Source organism: Bombus huntii, chromosome 14 (assembly GCF_024542735.1).
Source record: "Bombus huntii isolate Logan2020A chromosome 14, iyBomHunt1.1, whole genome shotgun sequence".
In the NCBI taxonomy this organism is placed as follows: domain Eukaryota; kingdom Metazoa; phylum Arthropoda; class Insecta; order Hymenoptera; family Apidae; genus Bombus; species Bombus huntii.
In genome coordinates, this window is record NC_066251.1 from 5,071,303 (window position 1) to 5,093,830 (window position 22,528).

Consider the following 22,528-nt stretch of genomic DNA (forward strand, 5'->3'; position numbering starts at 1 on the left):
TACGCACAAACCCCACCCAACCCCTTCTCCTCTATCAAAATGGGGAGGAGGAGAGGCGATGGCGAGGGATCAAGAGGAGGGGGGTCTGCCGTTTCGCGAGGTAATAGTTTCATACCTCGTTCCGGCTCTGCACCCTCTAATTCAACGTAATAACGACCTGTTCAACCTGCCGTTTCCATCTCTTCTCTCGCTGATCTCCGCCACGATTCACCGTTGGATCTCTCTACCACGAGGCAAAAGTGTCCTGTCCTCGCATTGTTACATTCTCGTTGTGCTCAGTAAACAGATTTATCCACCGTTTGATTCGTTTTTCCTCATCATTTATCATGAATCATAGTCTCTAGGTGGAAAAAATTCTCGAAAATTTCTGGAAATGGTTTAAATTGATCTGACAAGGTTAAGCGGTAACTTTTTAAGAAATATTTCGAGGCCAGTGAAGGTATCGAAAGAGTCGATAATTCAAGATGCAAAAAGGCGGGAAACTCGGCAGCCAGTTTATTTCTGCATGGCTCGTCTCGCATCAGCGGTCTCGACCTGATCAAAGTTAAGTAGACGCGCCCCTAGCTGGCAAGACCTCTTTGAAGCTACGTTGCGGTTTCTCTTTGCCCTAATCTCCTCCTCCTCTTCGACCTCCGCTACCTTCTCCGTCGATCGTGCTACCTTCCGGGCCAACTTTACTGCACCCGTGTCACCTTCCTGGATCGGCCACCATTGTAATTACCTCATCTGGGGAAGCCAACTTTCCCTCGCCATTCTTCTTTGGTTCATGCAAGACAGTGGTTTACATCTTTTCTTTAACCCACTGTTTGTGACCAAACCGTGTTATAACTGTGTGTTATATGAAGATTACAGGGGAAGTACAGGATAGGTCGCACTTCCTATCTTTCGCAGGGAAACGGTTTTAGGATTTAGCACTTTGTCAATTAATATCATATTATCGGACTTGTTTCTGTGTTTAGTTCTGGCACGAAACATGTAATTTTTTATCCTCTTAATAATTTTACAAATTTTACTCGTAATATCAAGACTACCGAATCTGACTACAAAAATTTGATACAATTAAAGAAACTCTTCGAAAAAGAACCCTTTGTTGAAAAATAAGAGTATGTGCTACGACTTCTTTTGCCAATGCTTTACAAGCAATAAAATCACGAAAAAGTTACTTTGGCGACCCCTCAAAAGGTTTGGAAGATAGTACATTTTTCGAGTCACGATCGGGATCGTTCGCCCGTAATGTAACTATTTATACGCCTATCATATGAATGGAAATCTCAGGCGAAATGCTTGCTTTACCAGTCGCTCATTCATCTCTCCTCTCTTGCTCTTCTCTTTCTTCACGCCTAATGAGCAGATGCAAGGGCCGGCACACGTACGAATGAGCTCAGAGTGCGAAATGAGCGTCGGTGGATGCAATTTTCTTCCTCCTCCTCATCGTCTCCTCCCATCGTAGCCGAGTCTCTCTGTTCTTCGGTGTTTTCGAGGCAGGCCACCGATTCAGTGATCCCCACTGAATTTACAGTCCGTACAACCTACAAGACAGGCCCGTGCACTCACGTACGACTCACGTGCACGTCTGCGTAATACCAGGGATCGATCGAGAAGCGATCGATCGATCGAGAGCTGGATCCATGTTGTTTTTGCCGTTCGCTGCTGGCACGAACTCCTCCTTTTGTTTCGGGCTCGGTTCGCTTGCGATGCCAGACGTTGTTGAATCGAACCTCTATTCCTCCCTCTTGCTCCCCATCTTCTTCGTAATCTTCTTCTTCTTCGCCATTTCGTCTCTCTTTCTGCACCGCCACCGGTCTCTCCTTCGCGTGATTGCTCTCTAAATCTCACCTACATGATCACTGTCGATCGTGACTCGGCCAGCTACGTTTACGGACTATGAATCAAACTGCCGTGCCTGACTAGACGAGGAAATTTTCAACGCTATTAGTAGACTGCGCGTATTTATGCAAATTTAGTTTTTTATGAACGCAGTTAAAGAGCCAGGGCCCAGGGAAAGATTCGTCCCATCCACTGAATATTACAACGAGGATAGCACTTTGGATATTTCGCATACTTTTGCAAGTATTATGCGCGTTCCATCCATGTTTGCGCATTTAAACTTTCTATAAATCAAAACACGCATTCTAGCTATTAGGTTAGATGAAATTTCTGTATTTGTTTTCGGCAAACGAGTAACGTGGTAATACATACTTTCTACTGTATGAAGTATCACAACGAGATGCAAACTATTTGTGGCTAAGAAGATTGTGGCTATTAGGATGGCACAAGGACAAGAGACATGTATCGCTGTCTACAAATATTGGAACACCTGTTAGTTTCATAGAAAATATGATAATTCATATGAATTACCATAGATTACCACCACAGAGAAGCGATTAATCGGTGAAATTTTTGTATGCAAGGTAACGATTAAAAATATAGAGAAAAAGTTTTCGGCGATTGTTTGCAAGGATTGTAGAAAAAGAGGGATTAACGATAGTATATTGACGACTATAGTAATTCGATTGGAACTTCATTGACAAGATTTTAGATAAATTAAGTAGGTAATCGAAACGAATGGAATCATTTATGTTTTTACCACTAAAATCATGGCAGTTGTTTCTCATCACAGTGTTAATTAAATTCCAGAATATAACACATACGATATGGGCATAAAAATTTCCTATGACAAGTATTGGAATACTTTCATGAGCCAGTGTTCCAATCAGAGTAGCATTCCGCTCGCCAACCTTCTTTCCAATCTCGAACACAGTACCCGTTTCTATTCGTCATAAACGCACCAGAAACAAGCTCATACAGCAACAATCTTGGCTAGAAGGTTTCTGCAGGTGAAGAAAAAAGGGAAGCGAGCGTTATTCCTGTCTCTTATAATATAACCGTGTCCGTTTCTCGTCTTCTTCCCTGGAGTCTCATCTCGAGTCGTGATCGGGGTAATAAGGCTCTGCCAGTGGCAAGCGGGCCGAGTACCTGAAGAGCTGGTGCAGAGAATCGAAGGAAGAAGGTTGCAAGTCCTCTTGCCTGTTGGTCGAAACGAGAGGGGCGAGAAGAGAAAATAAAGAGGACAGGAGAGACAAAGATGCTGTTGACGTAGTAGGGGTAAGGATGCTGATTATGGGGTGTCAAACAATCACGCTGATTGTATATTCTCCGCTCACTTCTTCTGTCTGCCTCGACGTTTACTCGTAGTCGCAACCCGAAAGCGGTGGATCTGTCTCGCTTGCTCGCTCGGCTGCTTTCTTCGAGACGTCGCGTCGTAGAAAACGTAGAAACGGGCAACAGCAAGGAATTACGTTAAATTATGTTAGACAATGTCTTCTACCGTTTAGTGTCGAAACTAGTCGAGATTCTTTTGAGGCAAGATGCATAAAAAAAGAGAGGAACAGTTTGTCGTCGCATCAAGTTATTTCACGAGTGCGCTCCTTAAAGATTAAAGTGATCCACTTTTTGCAAATTTCTTAACTTTACGATACGATAGATAATTAACTTTCGGATTTTTATTTCATTCGATGACTAGACAGAAGAGTTTCAGAATGAAATGATTGGAAAAAATGGTTAGAGTAATCTGATAGATTGCAACATATTGAAAATATGTAGGTGAAAAATCTACGATATTCTGCAAGGGGCAAATAACATTGGTTTAGTTATTACGTTGATTTAACATAATTAATTCAGCCCTCGCGATTAATGCCAATAATATTTCCTAAATATTCCATAAGGTGACAGAAACGTGTATTTAAATTACTCAAGATTAGATGCAGAGATAGTTTCGCTGTGGAATTTATCAGGCAGGAAACGTCACTCGCGATATTTTACATTTGTGACCTCTATTTTACTCAAAAACGCAATTCATACCCGGAAACTTCGATTATAAAGATTGCATAAATATATTTGTGTATCTATTTACCGGTAATTGGATAGAAAAGTTGAAGAAGCGAAGGGGAAACGAAGGAGGCAAAGATTTTCGAATCTCGCGATTCCCACGTGCCTCCACTCGTGGCAGAGAACACGGCTACCTCTCTGCTCGTTTCTCTGCCTTTTTCTCCACCTACTGATGATTGTCGTGTTTCTTACTCGTGAACGAAGATTTTGTCCGACGGGGCTTAATGGAAGGCTAGTGCGTGCTTGTACGGAATCATTATTCTTCCTTGGGATGGTTGGGAATTTTAGTTAAACGGTACTCTGCTGCTATAATAAGATAGAGAGAAAGAGAAGGAAGAGAGGCCTTTGTCGTTTAATGTCAAGCTGCGGCCGGATTCGCATAGAATTTCATCTGGAAAGTCAGTTGCCATTCTCTCGAACGCGGTACTTCTTTTTAATTCTCGCGGCTGGTATCACGTGTGGTTGATTAAATTTCTTCGTCACGTCAGCGCCTTCGAAGCGTCTGAGGTCTGCACGGGGAAAGGGTTACCTTTCTTAAAGGGGTGCGAGGCAGAGAAGTTGCCAGGCAATTAGGAAAGTGTCACACACACTCCTTTCGCGAGTCTCCCTCGCAACACGCCAACCCCTATCATGCTCTATCAGCAGGTTATTAACGTACAAGCTTAAACTTGCCGCGGGAACTCTAAAGGATCCGTGACACATTAGGAAACGTGCAATCAACACCCTCTTTAAGTACATCATTAACTATGAAAGTCGGCTTGCTCTTATTTTCACAATGATTCGAGAAAATATCGACGTCCTGGGTCTTATTTCTCAGAAAATATGTTTCCTGGTATATACAAATTTGTGGAGATTTTAATGCATCAAGCATTCTTGGCTTCAGTTTTCTAGCTTTTTAGAGACGAATTTTTCTTTCAACATTAATATAATCCCTTTTACGTATTGTGCACAGACATTCGTAAAGTTAAGATCTTTTTAGCTGTAATTAATATTGAAATACGTCGATGTATCGTTGCAGACTGTGAACTGCAGAATGTGAAATGTGGTTCGTTGGAGGTACTGGGTTCTGGGTTCCATTAGGTGAATTGCGTGAGAAAAATTATAGTAACTCAATAATCTTCTACAAGTTACTTTGGCACATATCGTACCATTAGCCTCGTAAGAGTTGAAAAAGTTCCTTCGTATACTTTGCACATATTTGTGGGAATTTTAACGCTCCTTTCGCTTACTATAAGTCAGGACGCGTGTAAGTAAGGAAACTTGGTCGCAAACGAGGCTTCGATGCTCACCGAAATGACGAACGCGACCGCAGAACTTAATTAAACTCGTAAATCCGTCGCCACCGTCGTCCCAGACAGCCACGACCGTTGTTGCGCCTTGCTACTTATTTCCCTGCTCGCAGTCGACCAATCACTGAACTCTATTTTGAATTCATGCAAACGCACCCTTCGTACGTTGCAACAGGACATCACACTTCCTGAATGGAATCTTCCCTTTCGTTAAGAAAAAATGATCCGTAGAATGAAAAGTTTCAACGAGTCTCTATTTCAAGTATCAAACAGCTTTAGGAAAGATTCAAGTACTTTTCGGTTTTCAGTGTCTCACAAAAGCTATTTCAACACTTAGCGTAGAAAACTTTGTATTACATATGAAACGTGTGAAAGAATTTAACTTGAAACCTGAAACTGGAACCTGAAAATGTGTACAGGTTACAAGACATTCACTGCAAACATACGGTTAGTAAAGAATTAGCATATAATACGAATACTGCTCTTAAACGCAGTATTATTATTATTATTGCTAAGGATGAATATGTGGCTCGTTAATACAGCGAATAGTCGAATACTTGTTCAAATACTTCAGCGATCTTTACAAAGTACGTGCTTGCGATAAGTATCTTAAAACCTCTACGTACATCTTCGAATTGGTTTCAAATTTTACCGATACACAGCCATAGTAGTCGTGCCTCATTACAGTGCTAATGAAATTTTTTAATGTTTCATGTAATACACGTAATATATGTTCATAAGAGCTTCCTGTAAATGTTGATATACTTTTGCGAGCCATTATAAGTACATTCAGGATCATGGAAGGAGAACTGGACGAGATCCTCGGCTTCCGCAAAATGGAATTTCAGAAATTCCTGGGCTGCGGTGCTCGGTGAACTTTATCGCCTGTCGGTTTATCGCGTATCCTGGTGACACGACATCCTTCGTGTCCGTCCAATCAGGCGCGCACTTGGCGGACGACTCAAGGAAACCCGTGGTGACCGCTAGGCCAAGACCGCGATAATAACCGGGACGAATGGAACGTTTCGTTTCCATGTATTCCCCCTTTCAAATGCTCAGGATCCAACCGAGGTGCTTTCCGGAGATAGCCGGAAGTAGGTTCCTCGTTGCCTCGTGATTCGATCGCGTTTGATCGCTCCATCCAGCAGATAAACATCCAGTAAACGACAAGCTGACTCAAATAAGCGACAGAGCGTAATCACTTTTTATTATTTGGTGTCTCTATTTTGTCTTTATTATCTAAGATCCTTGTTGTTCAAGATCGGAAGATCGCGTTTTCTATTTTTCTTTTTTTTTCTTGTTCTTTGTTAGAGAGAGTTGTTACAATTTATTTGATTGTGTAGAGAGAGAGAGAGAGAGAGAGAGAGAGAGAGTTGAGAATCTAGGATGAGATAGACGAGTTTTGGCACGAGGGCTACTCTTGGGAGGAGGGTGGATTGAATCGAACCCTTCGCCCCGAACGCATCCACGCTTTTCCCACGACGCTCTCTGCTCGTTCGACGTACACTGTCCCCGGCTGCTTACCACTGAAAAATTCGTTTGTGGGTATTTTAAGAATGTAGCTGATTTCTAGAGACATTTAGTGAAAATAGAATTTTTATAAAAGAAGAAATATCAGAAAATATACGGATATTACGTATGAATATGGATATATACGAAATATGAGAAGAATTTGTGTTTCGCAGCTCAAGAAAATTCAGCTCTGGAAGGCTCAAGTTTTACAGCAAAATTATTGCCGCATTGTTTTAATCCACTGTTAAACTATTAAATCGATAGAAAAGATAGCTTCCAAGAAACAATATTCTCTAAATAATGACACGCTTTGCAAACGAATTGCGAAAGTCAGCGTGGATAAAAATTTCTGAAGTGGATCGATTGGCTGGCTGATGGATGAACTGGCCGAAAATCGAGGCGTCCGGCAATCATCAGGATACTCGTTCGAATCGATCTGAGAGATGATCGAGGGACAATCTCGAGCAAATCGATCGAGGTCGATCCGCCGGCTCGAAACGTAGAAAGAATTGAGCCGGACGAGCGAAGCGAGAAAGCAGTTCACGATCCAGAGGATCCCGCTTCCCGAGATCGTCATCCTACCGAAACATCGGAGCAAAAACTCTCGAAAATCTTGGATATAAAAAGACGGCTAGGCTTGTTGCAATAATAAGCGCTTAGTCGACTGAAGAAACGGAAAACTGCACTTCCGACCACGTTCATCTCGCGTTTTACCATTAACAGTCATTTATTTGGAACAGTTTCTTTCATCATGAGATAAAAAGCATCGTGACTGCTCCAGGATTATCTCATTGAATCGAGTGTTTCGATTGTTTTTTGAGGAATTCTTGGTGCATCGCGTCCTAGAAGGAAATTGCAAATTTTCACACGCTGCACTTTTACAACTGTTATTTGTTTTGATATCGAGTTTTTTTAAGTACAGAAGTTTGAGCGCTCGAGACATTATTTTTAAAATACACCCTAGAATTTGACTATATATATATATTTTTTTTTTGAGGTATTCGATACTAATTATACCTTTACAATAAAATTGAGCTATTGGCAAGAGGTAGAGTTGAATAGTTTGATTTTCATATTTCACGCGTTATTTTCTAAATATTAGATAATATTAAATAGGAAAAAAAGATAATCAACATAATAATATACCGATTTTCCTCAGTTTCTGTTCTGCTTTCCAAACCACTCTCAGATTTTTCATTAATCGATGTTGCAGTAATCGATGTTCCAACAGTTAGTATTCTATTGTATATTTATTTTGATAAATCTAAAAATAACAAAACATTAGAAACAGAGGAGTGTCAGTGCTTAAAAAGGGAAGAGCTTTTGTACAGTAAGAGATCAGATACGCTCGCACGAAGCAGAAGCTTCTATTTAATAATGAGTTGCTCGCCTCATTCTCCATTCGTCTCGCGCTCCTCCCCGTTACTTGGCCAAACCGTAAATGATGTTGGCTTCTGCAAAAGGATTTAAAGGTCCCACCACGTTTCTCGTAATGTCCTGCCGTTCGCAGAAATCCTCACAACGAATTACCATACTATTTCCCAACCGGTCGCAGCTGTCTGGTATTCATTCTTGATTCTAATCACGACCTTGCCATCAAGTCTTTGATTCTGATCATTTTAAATAAAATGAAATTATATATATGTTATTATATATATGTTATTTAAAAAATTTATGATTTTATTACGCGAAAACATAGCTAAGAAAATTGTTTCGTTATGATTTTAACAAGATGATTCCTTTCTTCTTCTTGATGTTCTTGTTAGATCTCGTTGAAATCCAACCGCTTTTGTGACTAAGTCTCCGCTCTAAGACCACCCACGACACTTTCAAGACCGACTTTACATAGTCGACGCGATTTCGAAGCCCGGAAATTCCAGGGATGCTAATGTTGCCATTAATCTCGGTGACTTGCCCGACTCTCATGCAAAAATCTTAATCTCGCAGGGTCATCGCTAACAAACGCATATTTACGTTTGTTAACTTACAATAAAGCTTAGCAAGCGTATAAAATGGAGAAATAGTTAGCTGTAAATTCAACCAGTTACGTTACGGAAGGTTTTATAATATGGAACATACCATGCTATCTGTGTAGAATGGCTTTCAAGTTTTTCAAGTAATATTATATTAAATTATAGAATTCTTAAGTTTATTAAATAGATTTACGGTACATATGTAGAGTATAATGTCTAATATACTTTGTATTCACACGATTAAATAATTATTCGATTCGTTTATTTTTTAAATATGAAAAAGTACAGAATGTCCTGTATTTTGTAGGCATAAAACAAAGTTTTTCAAGTATCACGTTACTCAAACATGCCAATTTGTTTTATATTCCTCTTTCCACGAAGCTTTTCAACCAGGATCTAAATGAAATTAATTTGTCATCATATCTGCAATAATTCGAAAAATAAAACACGACGTTACGAGAAAAGCAAAGAGACGTACTTATAGAGAGAATTGAAAAGTGAAACGAATTTGAAGGAAAGAGGAAGGGAAAGAAAAGCACGAGATGAACCACCGAGATAGTGAACGGAAGTACCGGTAAGGTAGACGAATTAGGATCGAAAGGAAGCCCATACTGGCCAGCCTTCTTTTCGTTACACAAAATTCCTGTACTCGTAACATCTCAGGTACATTGGCTGGATCGTGTCCGGAGAGAGAAGGAGAGCAAGCAGAGGAGAAAAAAATAGGAGAAGGAGAAGACTAAGCAAGGCAAGAATAAGTCGAGAGAGAAGAAGAGGAAGAAGAGGTGGAGGCAGTTACGTGATCCACGCTCGAGAGGGCACGGATCTTCGTCCCGATCTCGAAAGATCCTCTCATTTTACCTGCAGACGATTTTGGTCGTCTATCAGTTCTCCGTCTTTTCTTCGTTTTTCCTCTCCTTCGTTAGATGTCGAACAATACGGGGCCAAATTGAATTACGCCGGCGGGCGTGAACTGTAACATCAGGGTGAGGATTCTTTAACGCTATCGAACCATACAGTCTTCGCCGCAAGGAACCTCCTGGCCATGAATTTTATTCATTTTCTTCGATACACAAGTATGTATGTACTTACATTGAGAGCAAAATCCATTAAGCCACGCTTTTTCTGAACAACGGTTTATATAGCATTAATTCATTCCAATAAAGCGTATCATAAAGCGGCGAAGGCGGGTCAATTCTGACTCGTGCAGTTTATTACATTTTAGGTTACCATACACGTTACTTAACGTATTAGCTCCATATCTTTTGCTCCTACATTACTTACCGCACGTTACTTTTTCTCAAATATTTCTGAGGGTTTCATGGTACTCTTTCGATTTATATTAAAAGATCTGTATGATTCTATCGTCAATGGTACAGTATTTCCCTTCAGATTATTCAGCGTTGGCTTCGTCCACTTTTCAATCTCAATGTCTCATATATAAGGTGATCTATTTGAAGTTTTGCATGCAATTATCTCCCGAACTACTCGTTATTCCAGCGACACTTAATTTCTCGCGCGAAGAACATCCTATAACAGTCAGAAATCTCATCTATGTGGTCGTACCTCTCAGATTTCAACGTATCCCTTGTAACTTTAAATGAATCTATCTGTTATCATTTAGCCGATTCTATGATGAATTCATCGACCTGTAACATGTTCGGCGTCTCGAACAAAAACATTAATCTTAATGTAATAATAATTATCTCGGCAAAGAACGAAATAGCGTAGAAACGAGTTCAGCAAACTGTCGATCGGAAATCCAGCACCGGCGTCGATTGATGTTTAACAAAGTTGGAAAACAGTTTTCTAAGAGCGTCGTTGGTTCCTGAAAAAGCGTATTCGAAGACAGACGATTCGTTTGAGCTCGCCACGACAAATGGTAACTAAGTGAAGTATCGGAGATGTCCAGAGGAGTCTTTACCTCGACCTGCTTTTTTTCCAGTCGAACCTTAATTGAACGCCAATCAACCATCCGATCGACCCGTGATCAATTGATTACCACCGATCGACGACGCTTTCGTTGAAATCTCGCGATCTCGCGTTCCCTTCGTAGCTTGCAGCAACATAAAAGGTAGATACTTTCTTGTTCCTTAGGGTAAATCTGTTTATTTTGCGCAAAAATGTAATATATGTGATGGAGATTTGGAAGGCTCCTTTCGGTTCTTCATGCGGCCAAATTGAATGGTGGCTCGAACCCGCAAAGTATTCTGCTTGCACGCGAACATCTTCTTTGAAATTTTTCAAGGTAATTGACGACTCTTATATTTTTGTGTCGTACAGGCCTTCGATATAACGTCGAACTAAAAATAATCTTGATTATTCAGAGTGTCTCAGGGTTTAACAATCAAATTCTATGGTTCCATAGTCAAAGAGGATATATTCTACATAGTAATTCAATAATATATTACGTGTATTGTATGAAACTTTTGAAAATTTTGTTTACTTTGTTGCAAGAGTAAAATTTGAAACCAGTTCGAAACTAAAATACATAAAAGTTTTAAAATATTTCATAAAACATTAATACGTATATAACATACCTAGCTGAGTGAAACATATACTTGGTGTTAGTAGCGACACCAATGAATATTATGGATTATTAATGAAATGAATTATCGTTTAAATACTTTATCGATCTCTGTCAAACTTTCACAAGATTTTCAATTATTATCAAATATCGATGCAATCATAATAGTCGCGTTTCACCGAAATGCGAAGGAAATTTCAGAAAGTTTTGCTTTCTTACTCCGCGCTCGTAAAAGTTTTAGCATACATAGTACATATACCCATAAAACGCTTTGAGAAAACGAGACGTAAATTACTTTATTTGGCGTTTAACATACAACTATAACGCGAGAAATAAAGCATCGACGCGAAGATCCAAAGAGGATGAGAAGAAGAAGAAGCTAGGAAATTCGCGTGTCTACCGATGATAATCGGTCGAAATGGAGTACGGGGCCCGTGAATTTCCGGGCACACCGGTGATGGGGCCTCTCCATTCATGCTCTTCATTCACCCTCGAAATTACGAGGCGCGTGTGGAAGAGGCTCGAATGAAAGTTGCGAAAGGCGTCTCCTGAAAGGCGACGGGACAAAGGGGAAAAACAGAAGGAGCGGCTGCGGAACGAAGAAAAAAGAGAAAAGGTGGAACAGAGTCCCGAGATCTTTTTCTCCGCAGTCGAACGCGCCGGAGACTCCTTGTGCCGCTATTGTTCGTTTTCAGGAGCAAATTGCGGCGATGCGTGCGTGCAAAACTCGCCTCTTCTGCGGCCGACGCCCTGTTAAACAGATTTTCTTCTTTCAGAACGATTGGAGGAGATGAATGGAGAGATGAATGGAAAATAACGAAGAACGGAGAGTACAGCGCGAAAACGCAAGCAGGATGAACGAAATTAGCAGTGGATGGGCATTGAAACCGTCGTCGAAAGCCGCCTACTTTTGAGAGATTGACGAACCGTGGATGGTCCTTCTGCAAATTGCCGGCAACTTCGCCATTCGTCTCGCGTTTCTTCCAGATTCGTTGTTACTTTCTCACGTTTCGTGTGTTGCAACTTCAATCGTCGTACATCGTGCGGGAATAATACCGAATATCGTTGTATCAATCGTGGATTCGTTATCCTTTTTTGCGGAACTTTCGGATTTCTACGCGTTTAAAGGATATTTAGAGATACAACGATACGCACCTAGGAATACACAGTAATACTCTTTTCGATAGGATTTTCTAAAAATTCTCTCTTCAAGTCAACAATCTTCGCGTGGTAAAACGAGGACTCTTCTTACACGTCATCTAAGACTGATCAGTCAGTATCCTTTTTATCAGCTTTCTTTTCTATTGTATCCAAAGATTGAATCTAATCTCGCGTCGCACAAATTGATCGATACGAGTCACTAATTTAACACGGTTTTCGATACTTCACTTTCAAGCAACATTTGGAACGAACAGCGTGAATTTCGTGAAATAAGTCGATTTTTACGTGGTAAATCTAGAAAAAAGTCATTGAGGTACATCGCATCATGCAGGACACACATACGATATACTATATCGATCTCTAGTTCTAAATTTGAAATTCATGATTCTTTTTTATAATAGATCGTGACACAAGACTATAGGCTGCATACATCGATCTGTAGTTCCGATTCTAAGTTGTAAGGTCAGAAGATTAGGAGAGGAATGGAAAGAATGATTTTCCTCGTAGATTATTGAGTTAGCAAGGACGTCAAATAACGATCGCGCTGGTAGTCGGTTGCTCGCGATCCCGAAGTCATCGAGGGGAAACACTATCCTCGGGACAGGATACCCGGTGTATAAGAAGAAATCGCTGATGGTAAGCGATACGCAAGGCAACAAGAGTTTCCTGGCCGCTCGTATGCGTAAGACTTCTCTCTCTCCTCTATGGACGTTATGCAGGGTTTACCAGTGTACACGCGGCCTCTTGATATGTGTCATACACATACGGTTAGCGTGTGTCGACATTCGTGTCGAGCAGGAATATCGAGACGACGCAATATCGACTTACGTTACACGACCAAACGAGCATCTATCTCGGTGGGAAACGAAGCCCCACGGCTTCGTCTGTTCGACGTTGTTCGTAACGTTCGTCCTCTTTTCGATTCCGAAACTTCTTCTCACAATGTGTCCACTGACTAAAGAATTCCAAGTTCTGACAAGGCAGCATTTATTTCCACTTGCAAGTTCTGGTATGAAAATATTCCCTGTTCGACCCCAAACCTTCTTTTCTACGCTGGCTAAAAACTCCCAGACTCCAGCAAGTTCGTATCTATTTGCAATTTAAAATTCCGCTTTCAAAATGTTCCATGTTCTAAATACGTTCGAAGCTTAAGTATTTTCAGGCTAAGACGTGGACGTTCATACTTCTGCACTTTGGTACTAGAGAGTTCGCTTGGTTGAAATTCTTGGCTCAGGCCAAAGGTTAGGGTGCACAAAGCAGCAGCCTAAAACGTGTCAAGGACAATTTCCTTGGATATTTTGTCTCCTGTCTCTGGTATTCTAGACTTTGAAACTCCAAAAGTGTCCCAACTTCTCTGGAAGGGTAAGGTAGAGTTATTCGAGTCAGCGAGGAGAAATTATATAAGAACTAATAAAGAAACGAACGATATAATTTTAGCAGCTTTTTGATTATAATCTCGTAGTGTCTTCAACGATGCTAGAGAGATTCAAATTACCGACGGTCGCTGTAAAAGCTATCTTAGGACGTAGCGTACCATTAGTCTAGAAATGGTTCAGATATTGGAGATTAGGCGACTAAAATAACCCTTACCATATCCTACTCTATGCAGCTTGTTAGTTACCAACAATGGAAACGATCCAAAGTATCTACTATCGTGTTGCCACTTTCTTTGTGGAATAGATGATCGGCAGACCACTCGATCGTTGAAAGAAGAAGAAGAAGAAGATGAAGCCGATCGAAGGAACGGGCTAGCGGTAGCATGAAGCTCGGTGTGGGGTGGAGAGTTAGGTGGGAGAGAAACCGAGAAACGACGAAATGACGGCGGTCGATGGACGGTTCGTTAAGTAGATGGCTGGTCGAGAGACTAAGCACCAAAACCACCTCACTGTGGTTTCACACCCGCAGAGCTACGGACAGAGATCCAGGGAAGGAGGAAGAGAGACACGAAGAGAAGGAAGTAGTAAACAACTCGGAGTTCCTTTGGTCAGGACTCGTGCGTTCCTTTGGTCAGGATCAACGCCGATGTTACACCTTATGATTTCTTCAAAGAGTCGTCTGCTTGTCGATCGAGCGCGGTGACCAACCCTGTAACGATATCGAGATCACCGATAAATGGAAATGGTCTATGGGAAAGTTCGATCCGCAAAGTTGTCCTTACTCAACATTGCAAATCTCTAGTGTCTGCGGTTGAAACGATGAAACTATGAAATCCCGAGTGTCGAGAATAACGCGATTTCATCTCATACCAATGATCTGTCTTCGCTTCTTAATCTATTATTCGTTGATCTACTTGATCTTGGAGAGGATGTTTCGGTGTACAACTGTATTTTTAGAAACAATGCAAATCGCTCGGGAACAGGAGCGAATAGGGAATGATGTTTCCAATGAAATGAATATTTCATTCGATGTTATGCTTGAAGAGGTTTTCAGACAACTTTGTTCTTTGTTCCTCTGATTTATGAAAACCTTCTCTTTGACGATTAATTTTATCTGCCAAGGTGGTTCAGTGTATGACTCAATTCTTGCAGGAGACCGACAATGTTGTGAATAAAAATGAATACAAGACGATTGGATATCACAGTTGATGTCTTTCTTGATCGAATCTCGAGACAAGTTCGATCTCCTTCTTTTCTTTTTTCCGTAATTCATAGAAACTGTTCATTTAGCGATTAATGGTACCGTGGTTCAGTGTGTAAATGAAATTTTTTCAAGAGATCGACAATGTGTGAATAAGGATGAATAGAGAATGATCAAATATCCACCTGATATCTTCCTTGGTCGGATCTCAAGGCAAGTTCGATCTCCTCTTTTTCATGATTCATAGAACTAGCCTGTTCCCTGAAGAGGCTCGAAATGGACTATTATCCAACAGATGGTCGACCCATGCTGGTGTGCTTTGTTTTGTTACCGTTGTTCCGGTAATTGCGGCAAATACACGGCCATTTTCGGTAATCACCCGCACGCCCCCATCCCCATGGTGCGCGGTCCCTTTTGAGAATTCCGAAACGACCTCGACCTTCTCTGGTCGGTAGGCGTAACGACAGTTTTGCTAGCGGATCTTCCACCCGCGACCTCGACCTGATCTTACGGCGTGGCGGTTCGAACGCCTTCCTCGAGAATCAAAGCGTAGCTGACAAGGAAATTCTTCGGTAAGGAAGTAGCTTAGCTTCCGAGATTTTTATAATATTTCATCAAACTCGTGTTTATCGCAATCCAGTAGAACGCTTTTTCTTTATTGGAATAAGATTATAGTCGATTCGAGATTACAATAGAACTCTGTTTGCGTAAAAGCCGTTTATCTGAACTTCATTTATCGAAGTGTATTTTTAGTTGCCAATTGTCCTCAGACAAGTTCGTAGAAATTAAATTCTGTCGCAATTGTTAAGAATATTTGGGAACACTGACACGTTCAGCTCCACTAGGAACATTCACAAATTCCAGCGTGTTAATTCTAATATGTCCCACGCGTTTCAAAATACGTCATATAAGTCGTATAATTTATAGACTGACAATATTCACAGTGTCGAAGCGATCAGCTCGAAAACGTGAGATTCGCTTAATCCTTCACGGAAGCCATAAACGTCGAGACTTCTCGATAAACGACACTCTAATGCAACAAAGTAAAATACAGGAAACGTTTTAAAGAGGCTGCTGCCATTGAGTTCAGCCTCGACAGGTTAAATAATTTGACTTGGAAGGCTCGCGGAGTGTAAAGGCCTGTCCGTAGGTTTACGAGGGAATTAGCAACCGTTAATTACAAAACCGCCGTCTGTTTCTTGCGCGGCCAGCAGCCCCTCATAATCCAACGCGGGACTACGAAGCGTGCAGTTCAAGTCAATGGCGAAACCCGTGATTTATCGCCTATTAAAATCGACGGTTTTCTAATCAATTCTCTCGGCGACTTCCCCGCCTTGACCCGAAAGGTTCTCCTGCTTTCCATTCGCACTGTAAAATATAAGTTTCTCGCCTATTGTCGACCGAGTAAGACGGATCGACAATCGATCGATTTGCCGCGGGAAATCGGAGTCAAATCTCTGTAAAATTCGACTTTATTCTGCAGCTACGCGATCTGCTCGGCCGAATCAGCCGTTTTCACTCAAATAGGAAAATCTTGTGGCATATCTGGTAGAGTGGAATACCTAATTTCGTAAGAACCGTATTTTTTTTACGTTTAGGTAAAACACAGTTTGCCAAGCTGACTGAACTGGTGAAATCTGACTCTGACTCGAAGATCTTTCCTTGTATTTACAATAATGCATAATAGGCGTGACTTCATCGTATTTTCATTTTTATTGGAAATCAGGTATAGTGGAAATTAACTATTTTCCGCTGGTTGCAAATTTGCTTAATATCTACTTTGACATATTTCTAACACTATAGTTGAATGAATATGTATATGCTTAATCTAAATTCTAAATTGCAACTTGTGACTTGTAAAATTTCGCTAATAATATTAATCCAATTGTAGGAAATGACTCTGTGAATAAAACGCAGGTTTCGAAAATCTTTGACAATATAAAATCCGGAGTTTTCGAAACTACTTTCTCGTAATAGTCCTTCTTGGAAGTGGCTGGGCGACGAACGCGCCCTTGAGAAAGCGTGTTTTGTCATCGGGCCGACGACTATCCGCCGAGAATCATCAATGCCCGGGCTTTCCACCGAGTCTTCCCGCTAGTGAACGACTCTCATATTATAGTCATCACGTATGCACCTCTGCAAACATGAGACAAACCTGCGAACACAAGTTCCTTGAACTCTTTGATTGACTTCCTAAACGTTTCCTCGTATCGTACGCGATACAATAACGTTTTATAATCTTTTCCTTCTTTTTTTTTTTTTTTTTTTTTTTAATAAAATAGAACGACCAATAGAAATGATCGAATCATTGAATAAATACTCGAAGGCCAACAGGAAGCAGACTATAGTGTTACAGATGTCGAATGAAAGCTGAAACGGCCAATTGAGAGGACGAATAAAAAAAAGGGGGGAGTGAAATATTGTGTGTCGATGTTGGTTCTTTTCGTGAAACTTTATTCTCGATCTCTGGAGAATACGTATTTCATAATCACAAGTCAGTCGCGTTCAGCTTCGACGGAATAATGGCGAGTAATAATTTTGCCGAATCATCGTTGACTCAGCGTGCGATATTTTCCTCTCTGTATTTCCGTAACTTTTACCGGTTGCTCGTCTCGTCATTACCGCGGAGGTAGGTACTTGGAAATTCATTGCACGTCCGACGGAAGTCGCATACTCTGCGATAAATATTTCAAGAGATGATAATTAATATCGGATAATTACTTGGTATAAATGACGTAGACCTTGTGATTCTTACGCTGGACCTACGAAAAGTCACGTATTTTTTAAATGTCCGATTAGTACGGATAGATGTTTTTGCATTTTTTGAGAAATTTAAATTGCAAAAATGAAGATAATATGAAAAGATGTGTATCTACGTGAAATATCCAGAGTATGGAGTGTTAAATTATAAATCGAGTAGCTAAGTTCATGAGTAATGTACTTGTCTTTTGTATGTTACATGAAAATGAAAAATTATCTATAATTAATCAGTAATCAGCGATGTTTCCTTCTTGAATTTTATAAAATTTCGATAGTAATAACCTCGATTGTTTTTCACAATTCAGTTCAGCAGCAAGTATATTTTAGATATTTGATATACTATTGCCTATTATTATATGTATTCTACGCATCTTTGCATTTTTAAATTTATTAAAATTGCAAGGCTGGTTATAATATTTAATGAACGAAATGAGTCCCTGCCTCTGCTCCCAAAGTTCCAATTCTTTAGTTGCATTCATGGAAATATATATTTGTATAAACATCCGTGACCAATTAACGTGTACTAGCAATCATTTAGACTTCCGGCATACTTCGACTCCGTGAGTCATTTCAATTAATCTGACGGAGTTACTCACTCAGAACACCGTTACAATTTTACAAACAGTGCGTAGAATCGAGTCAATCGCCTATGAGTCTTCTCCTTGGAATCTCGTCCTATGAGTTGAAAGTATCCAACGTTTGTACTCATTGTCGGTATACTGAGAAATATTATGCGAATTATTATGCGTTTATGGGAAATTTAAAGGTGCGAATATCCATAGATTGCATATGTATGATACATAAAGGTATATAGAGAAATATATAACTCTCAGATATTTATACATACATAAAATGCACATAATTGGCAAAAATATATAAAATATTCAAATATAATAGATATAACAAATTTACTCTTTCAATTATTCTTATAACGATATAAATTCGCGTAAATAACCACAGTATGATTATTAAAGAATTTTTCTAATGGATTGCAATGATTTTTGTTGCAGATACGAGTACGGCTGCTGCAGAGTGGACTTACCCATCTGCAGCATCTTCTTATCCAGCTCCACCAGTAAGCAGTGGTGGCTCGTTTTCGCCGATTCCTGGAGGAGCGTTTTCGTATCCAGGGGAAGCCCTTTCTCATCATCCCACGACGGAACCGGTACCATTACCCACTGGTTAGTACCAAAATATTTCTCAATCCTTTCAGTGTATAACACGAAAGCAAACCATCAGATATAGCGATTTTATAGTAATTTTAAATTTTATTTAAAATCGTAGATAAAGGAACAATTGTTTTTCAAATTGTTCGTTCTAAACATTTTCATTGCTTTATTACACTGTAAAAGGATTAAATACAAAACAGCGATTTGCATTCATATCTAAAGGAAAATTCTGATATTTAGCCATCTCTACGCTGTTGTGACGCAGAATATTTTCCAAGAAGGCGTTCTTCCTCTTCTGTGTGACGTAACTACTTGTTAACACCAGTAAAATACGAATAATTCGTATAATCTTGTTATTTTTGCCAGATTCTCACATACGTCGCTCATAATTGTTATCACAGCGAAATTGCTGACACCTGTTTGATCGCTCCAAACAGAACACCTTTAATCTCTTAACAAACACTTCTAGTTCTAGATATACATATACCTACACATCCACTCATTAATACAAAGACACTCAGGTACAGGAAAACTAGATAAACCTGAAACACCATAAGGAAATTATTAAACCTCCATATTTGAAACCTTAGATCGATATGAGTAAAGAACTCACATATTCAACAAATCTCATCAATTATACTTGCATAACGAATATTCATATTAATACGTTTTTGATAATATCTGCATTGCCTCTCTAACTATACCTTCTATTACATATTTCATTTTCTATTTATTATATTCTATATGTTACGTCATACATACTATGCACACACTAGCTACTAAGTCAGACTTAGATTTCATACCATTTAATTCAACGAGGGTCGCGCTAAAAAATAGTAGAAGTACCAATATCTATGGTTATTAATCCATTATTTTCCTCTAAAATTGTTGCAAATAGCATTCGCAACTGTTCTCTGGATCCGTGTATCTTAAATCTTTATCTCGTACAATACAAAATTCTAATTGATTAATTATTTCTCTAACGATCTGGATCAATTAACACGTTCAGTTCGAGATCACCGGTTGTCCTGATCTACAACCAGAAACGTCTATGCTTTTTTCTCGAAATATCTGAAATATCCTCTGTATAAAAACCACTCGACTAACTTACTCGTTTCAACCACGCTTCAACCTCAGCCACAGCCTCCAAGTATCCATTCCTTCAGCAGAAACTTACATATCTAACAACAACTGCACAGTCTGTCTCAAATCTTGCAGTTCTTCCGTCAGACAGTCAACAGGACACGTACACGCCGAATTGCGTCTCCATGTATCCAAGTCACGGAACCTCGTCGACCTCGTTGCCATTGGTACCCAGCAAGACCAGCGATCCAGACATCTTCGCGGGCGGTGGGACAGGCAGCGGAAGTCCAGGTTACCACTACGGTTCCTGGACCTCTGGACCAGCTACGCCGGTCCCGGTCGCCTCACACAATTACAATCCAAACTACCAAGGCTACTATAATAATCCAAGCCAAAATTACATCAGTCCAGCGCCAATGGTCCTTTATCCACAGTTGTACAGCACGGTGAACCAGAACCAGATTCATCTGCATCTGCATGGTGATTTGAGCGAGGAACAGGTCACAATCGCTGGCAGTAATCTGACGATCAGCAGCAACAGGCTGGAGATCGGAGTTATGGGCGAAGAGAACGAGCAAAGGAACGATGTATGGAGACCTTACTGAAGGGATTTGTAAACGAGTCTGTGACTTTAAATGTTATAAATGTGATATCGATGAAACGATAATGTTTGCAATAGAGAGTTGAGAGAAGGGTCGAGCGAAGGTGTTAGGAACTTGGTGATGTAGTGGTAGTGCTCGAGGAAATGGTCGATTTTTCGCGGTCATACCAAGTGTGATTGGTATCGACGGTGACTGAGAACTGGAACACGAATGTGTAGATACGCTGTCGTCGTGAGAAAGTCTCGAGGTGTTAGGAAAGGATCTCGACTCTAAGAGCGTCTCTAACTCGATCGTTTAGAAAAAGCATCGCTGGAGGAGCGCGTAGAGGGATCAGGGCTCGATACGCGGCTGTAAATTGAGCCAGCGCGTACGTGTATCCGCAAAGTGGGAAGATAGTCATGTAACATTGTAAATACAGATATTTTCCATGAAATAAAATCTTGCCTGAACAGGTTCCTGCATGCCCCCGTTCACTAGATCCACCACGAGGAAGCTTCGTATACGTAGGAACGAATATAGACATAGCATTAGTAAAGAGTCATCGAGAACATCGACGATTTTTCGTTCGTTGTTTCTCGTTCCTGTCATTAGCAGGAAAAATGTAACAAAGGTAGGATCAACGAATTAATCTTCTTCGCAATTCGAGTAGAAAAATCTTGAAACACACATCTGCCCACAGAGGTATGTGGTTCTCCCTTTTTTCAGAGGGCACAGAGGCCACGAGTAATCCTTTTTACGGGCGCGCTGCAAGCTCTATTTAATATTTAAAGCATACTGGAAATGACGAACGAATGGATAGTTGCGGTCTACGTCACTGTTCCATCCTCTCTCCCTTTACTTCCAACCCACCCTGTTTTCCACTCTTTTTTCCATCGGTTTTACGAGCCGACTAAAAAACATCATTCCTCGTTTGTACGATTTTCTACGAAGTAAAACAGAATATTTCAGCTCTGAATGTTCCTTGAGTTGAATTAAATATCTTCCTCGTGTAAGATGAAAATTAAGATTTAGCGATAAGATTTCTTTAAAACTGTGGTAATTGTGGATTGTGGTAAATAATCGAGTTTCGAGTCGATAATGCAAGTTTTTAGAAATTCTAAAACGAAGTTGTATTCTACAACAATTGGAAGGATTAGAAAGTTACTTGAGCGTCGAGTCCCAAGCGAAATTACTGTCTGAATGAAGAATTAATGGATTATCCAACGATTCTGCTGCCAAGCTATACGTAGAGAACAAATAGGATGTTTTCCTGATTACAATTAGTGGATAATGACCAGGTTCGAAGGAATTCACAACCATTTTCCTCTTTCCATTGAGTTTTCCAACATTTCCTTTGTTCGCTCCATTGGTTTCTATTTCGTATTTGCATTTCCACGTAAATAATTATCCCAATATTTTACAAGCTCGGACAATCGTCTCACAATTAATTCTATTGTATTCTTTGAATCACATTTGACGCAATTATGTTTTCTTACTTTTGTTGCATTTTCTAGGTTTTGACAAAAAATGTTCGGATGATTTTTATAAAAATTTTGTTAAAATATTGAAAATACTTTTTCTAAAGTAAAAGTGAGATTCATAAATAAAAATTCGAGGACTACAGCAGGTAAGTTATTAAAGATAATGTTTCCTTCGTTTCAAGGAACAAGATATAGAGTGACTACAAAAAGCATTCGTACACCGTTGTGTCTGTTATTGCATTTACGTACTAATTAATTAGGTCCAAGTACATTAGTGGTACTTTCGTACGACTACAAAAATTTAACACGTGCTATGAAAATGATATAGTAGAACCTAATAGAATATGTTTCATTGAAAAAAAAGGAAGTGTGCAAATACTATTTGTAGCCATTGCATAATACAAAATTCTAAATAAAAAGAATTGAAAAATTCCACGACACAGAATAATAATGGAAGGCGTAGTCTTTGGAGGAACAGAATCTATGCGTGAACTTTCACCAAAGAAACGTGACGTTCCTCTGCGTTCGTC

The 22,528-nt window shown here is 40.0% G+C and overlaps 1 protein-coding gene across 1 annotated transcript in view; it reads left to right on the forward strand.

Moving 5' to 3' along the window:
* LOC126872982 (protein lozenge-like) overlaps nt 1-21,117 on the forward strand; it is a 37,796-nt gene extending 16,679 nt beyond the window's left edge. The window contains exons 5-6 of the mRNA XM_050633322.1: nt 18,695-18,865; nt 20,072-21,117. Coding sequence (XP_050489279.1) covers nt 18,695-18,865; nt 20,072-20,541 — 641 coding nt within the window. The 3' untranslated portion in view covers nt 20,542-21,117. The remainder of the gene's footprint in view (nt 1-18,694; nt 18,866-20,071) is intronic.
* The last annotated feature ends 1,411 nt before the right edge of the window (nt 21,118-22,528 follow it).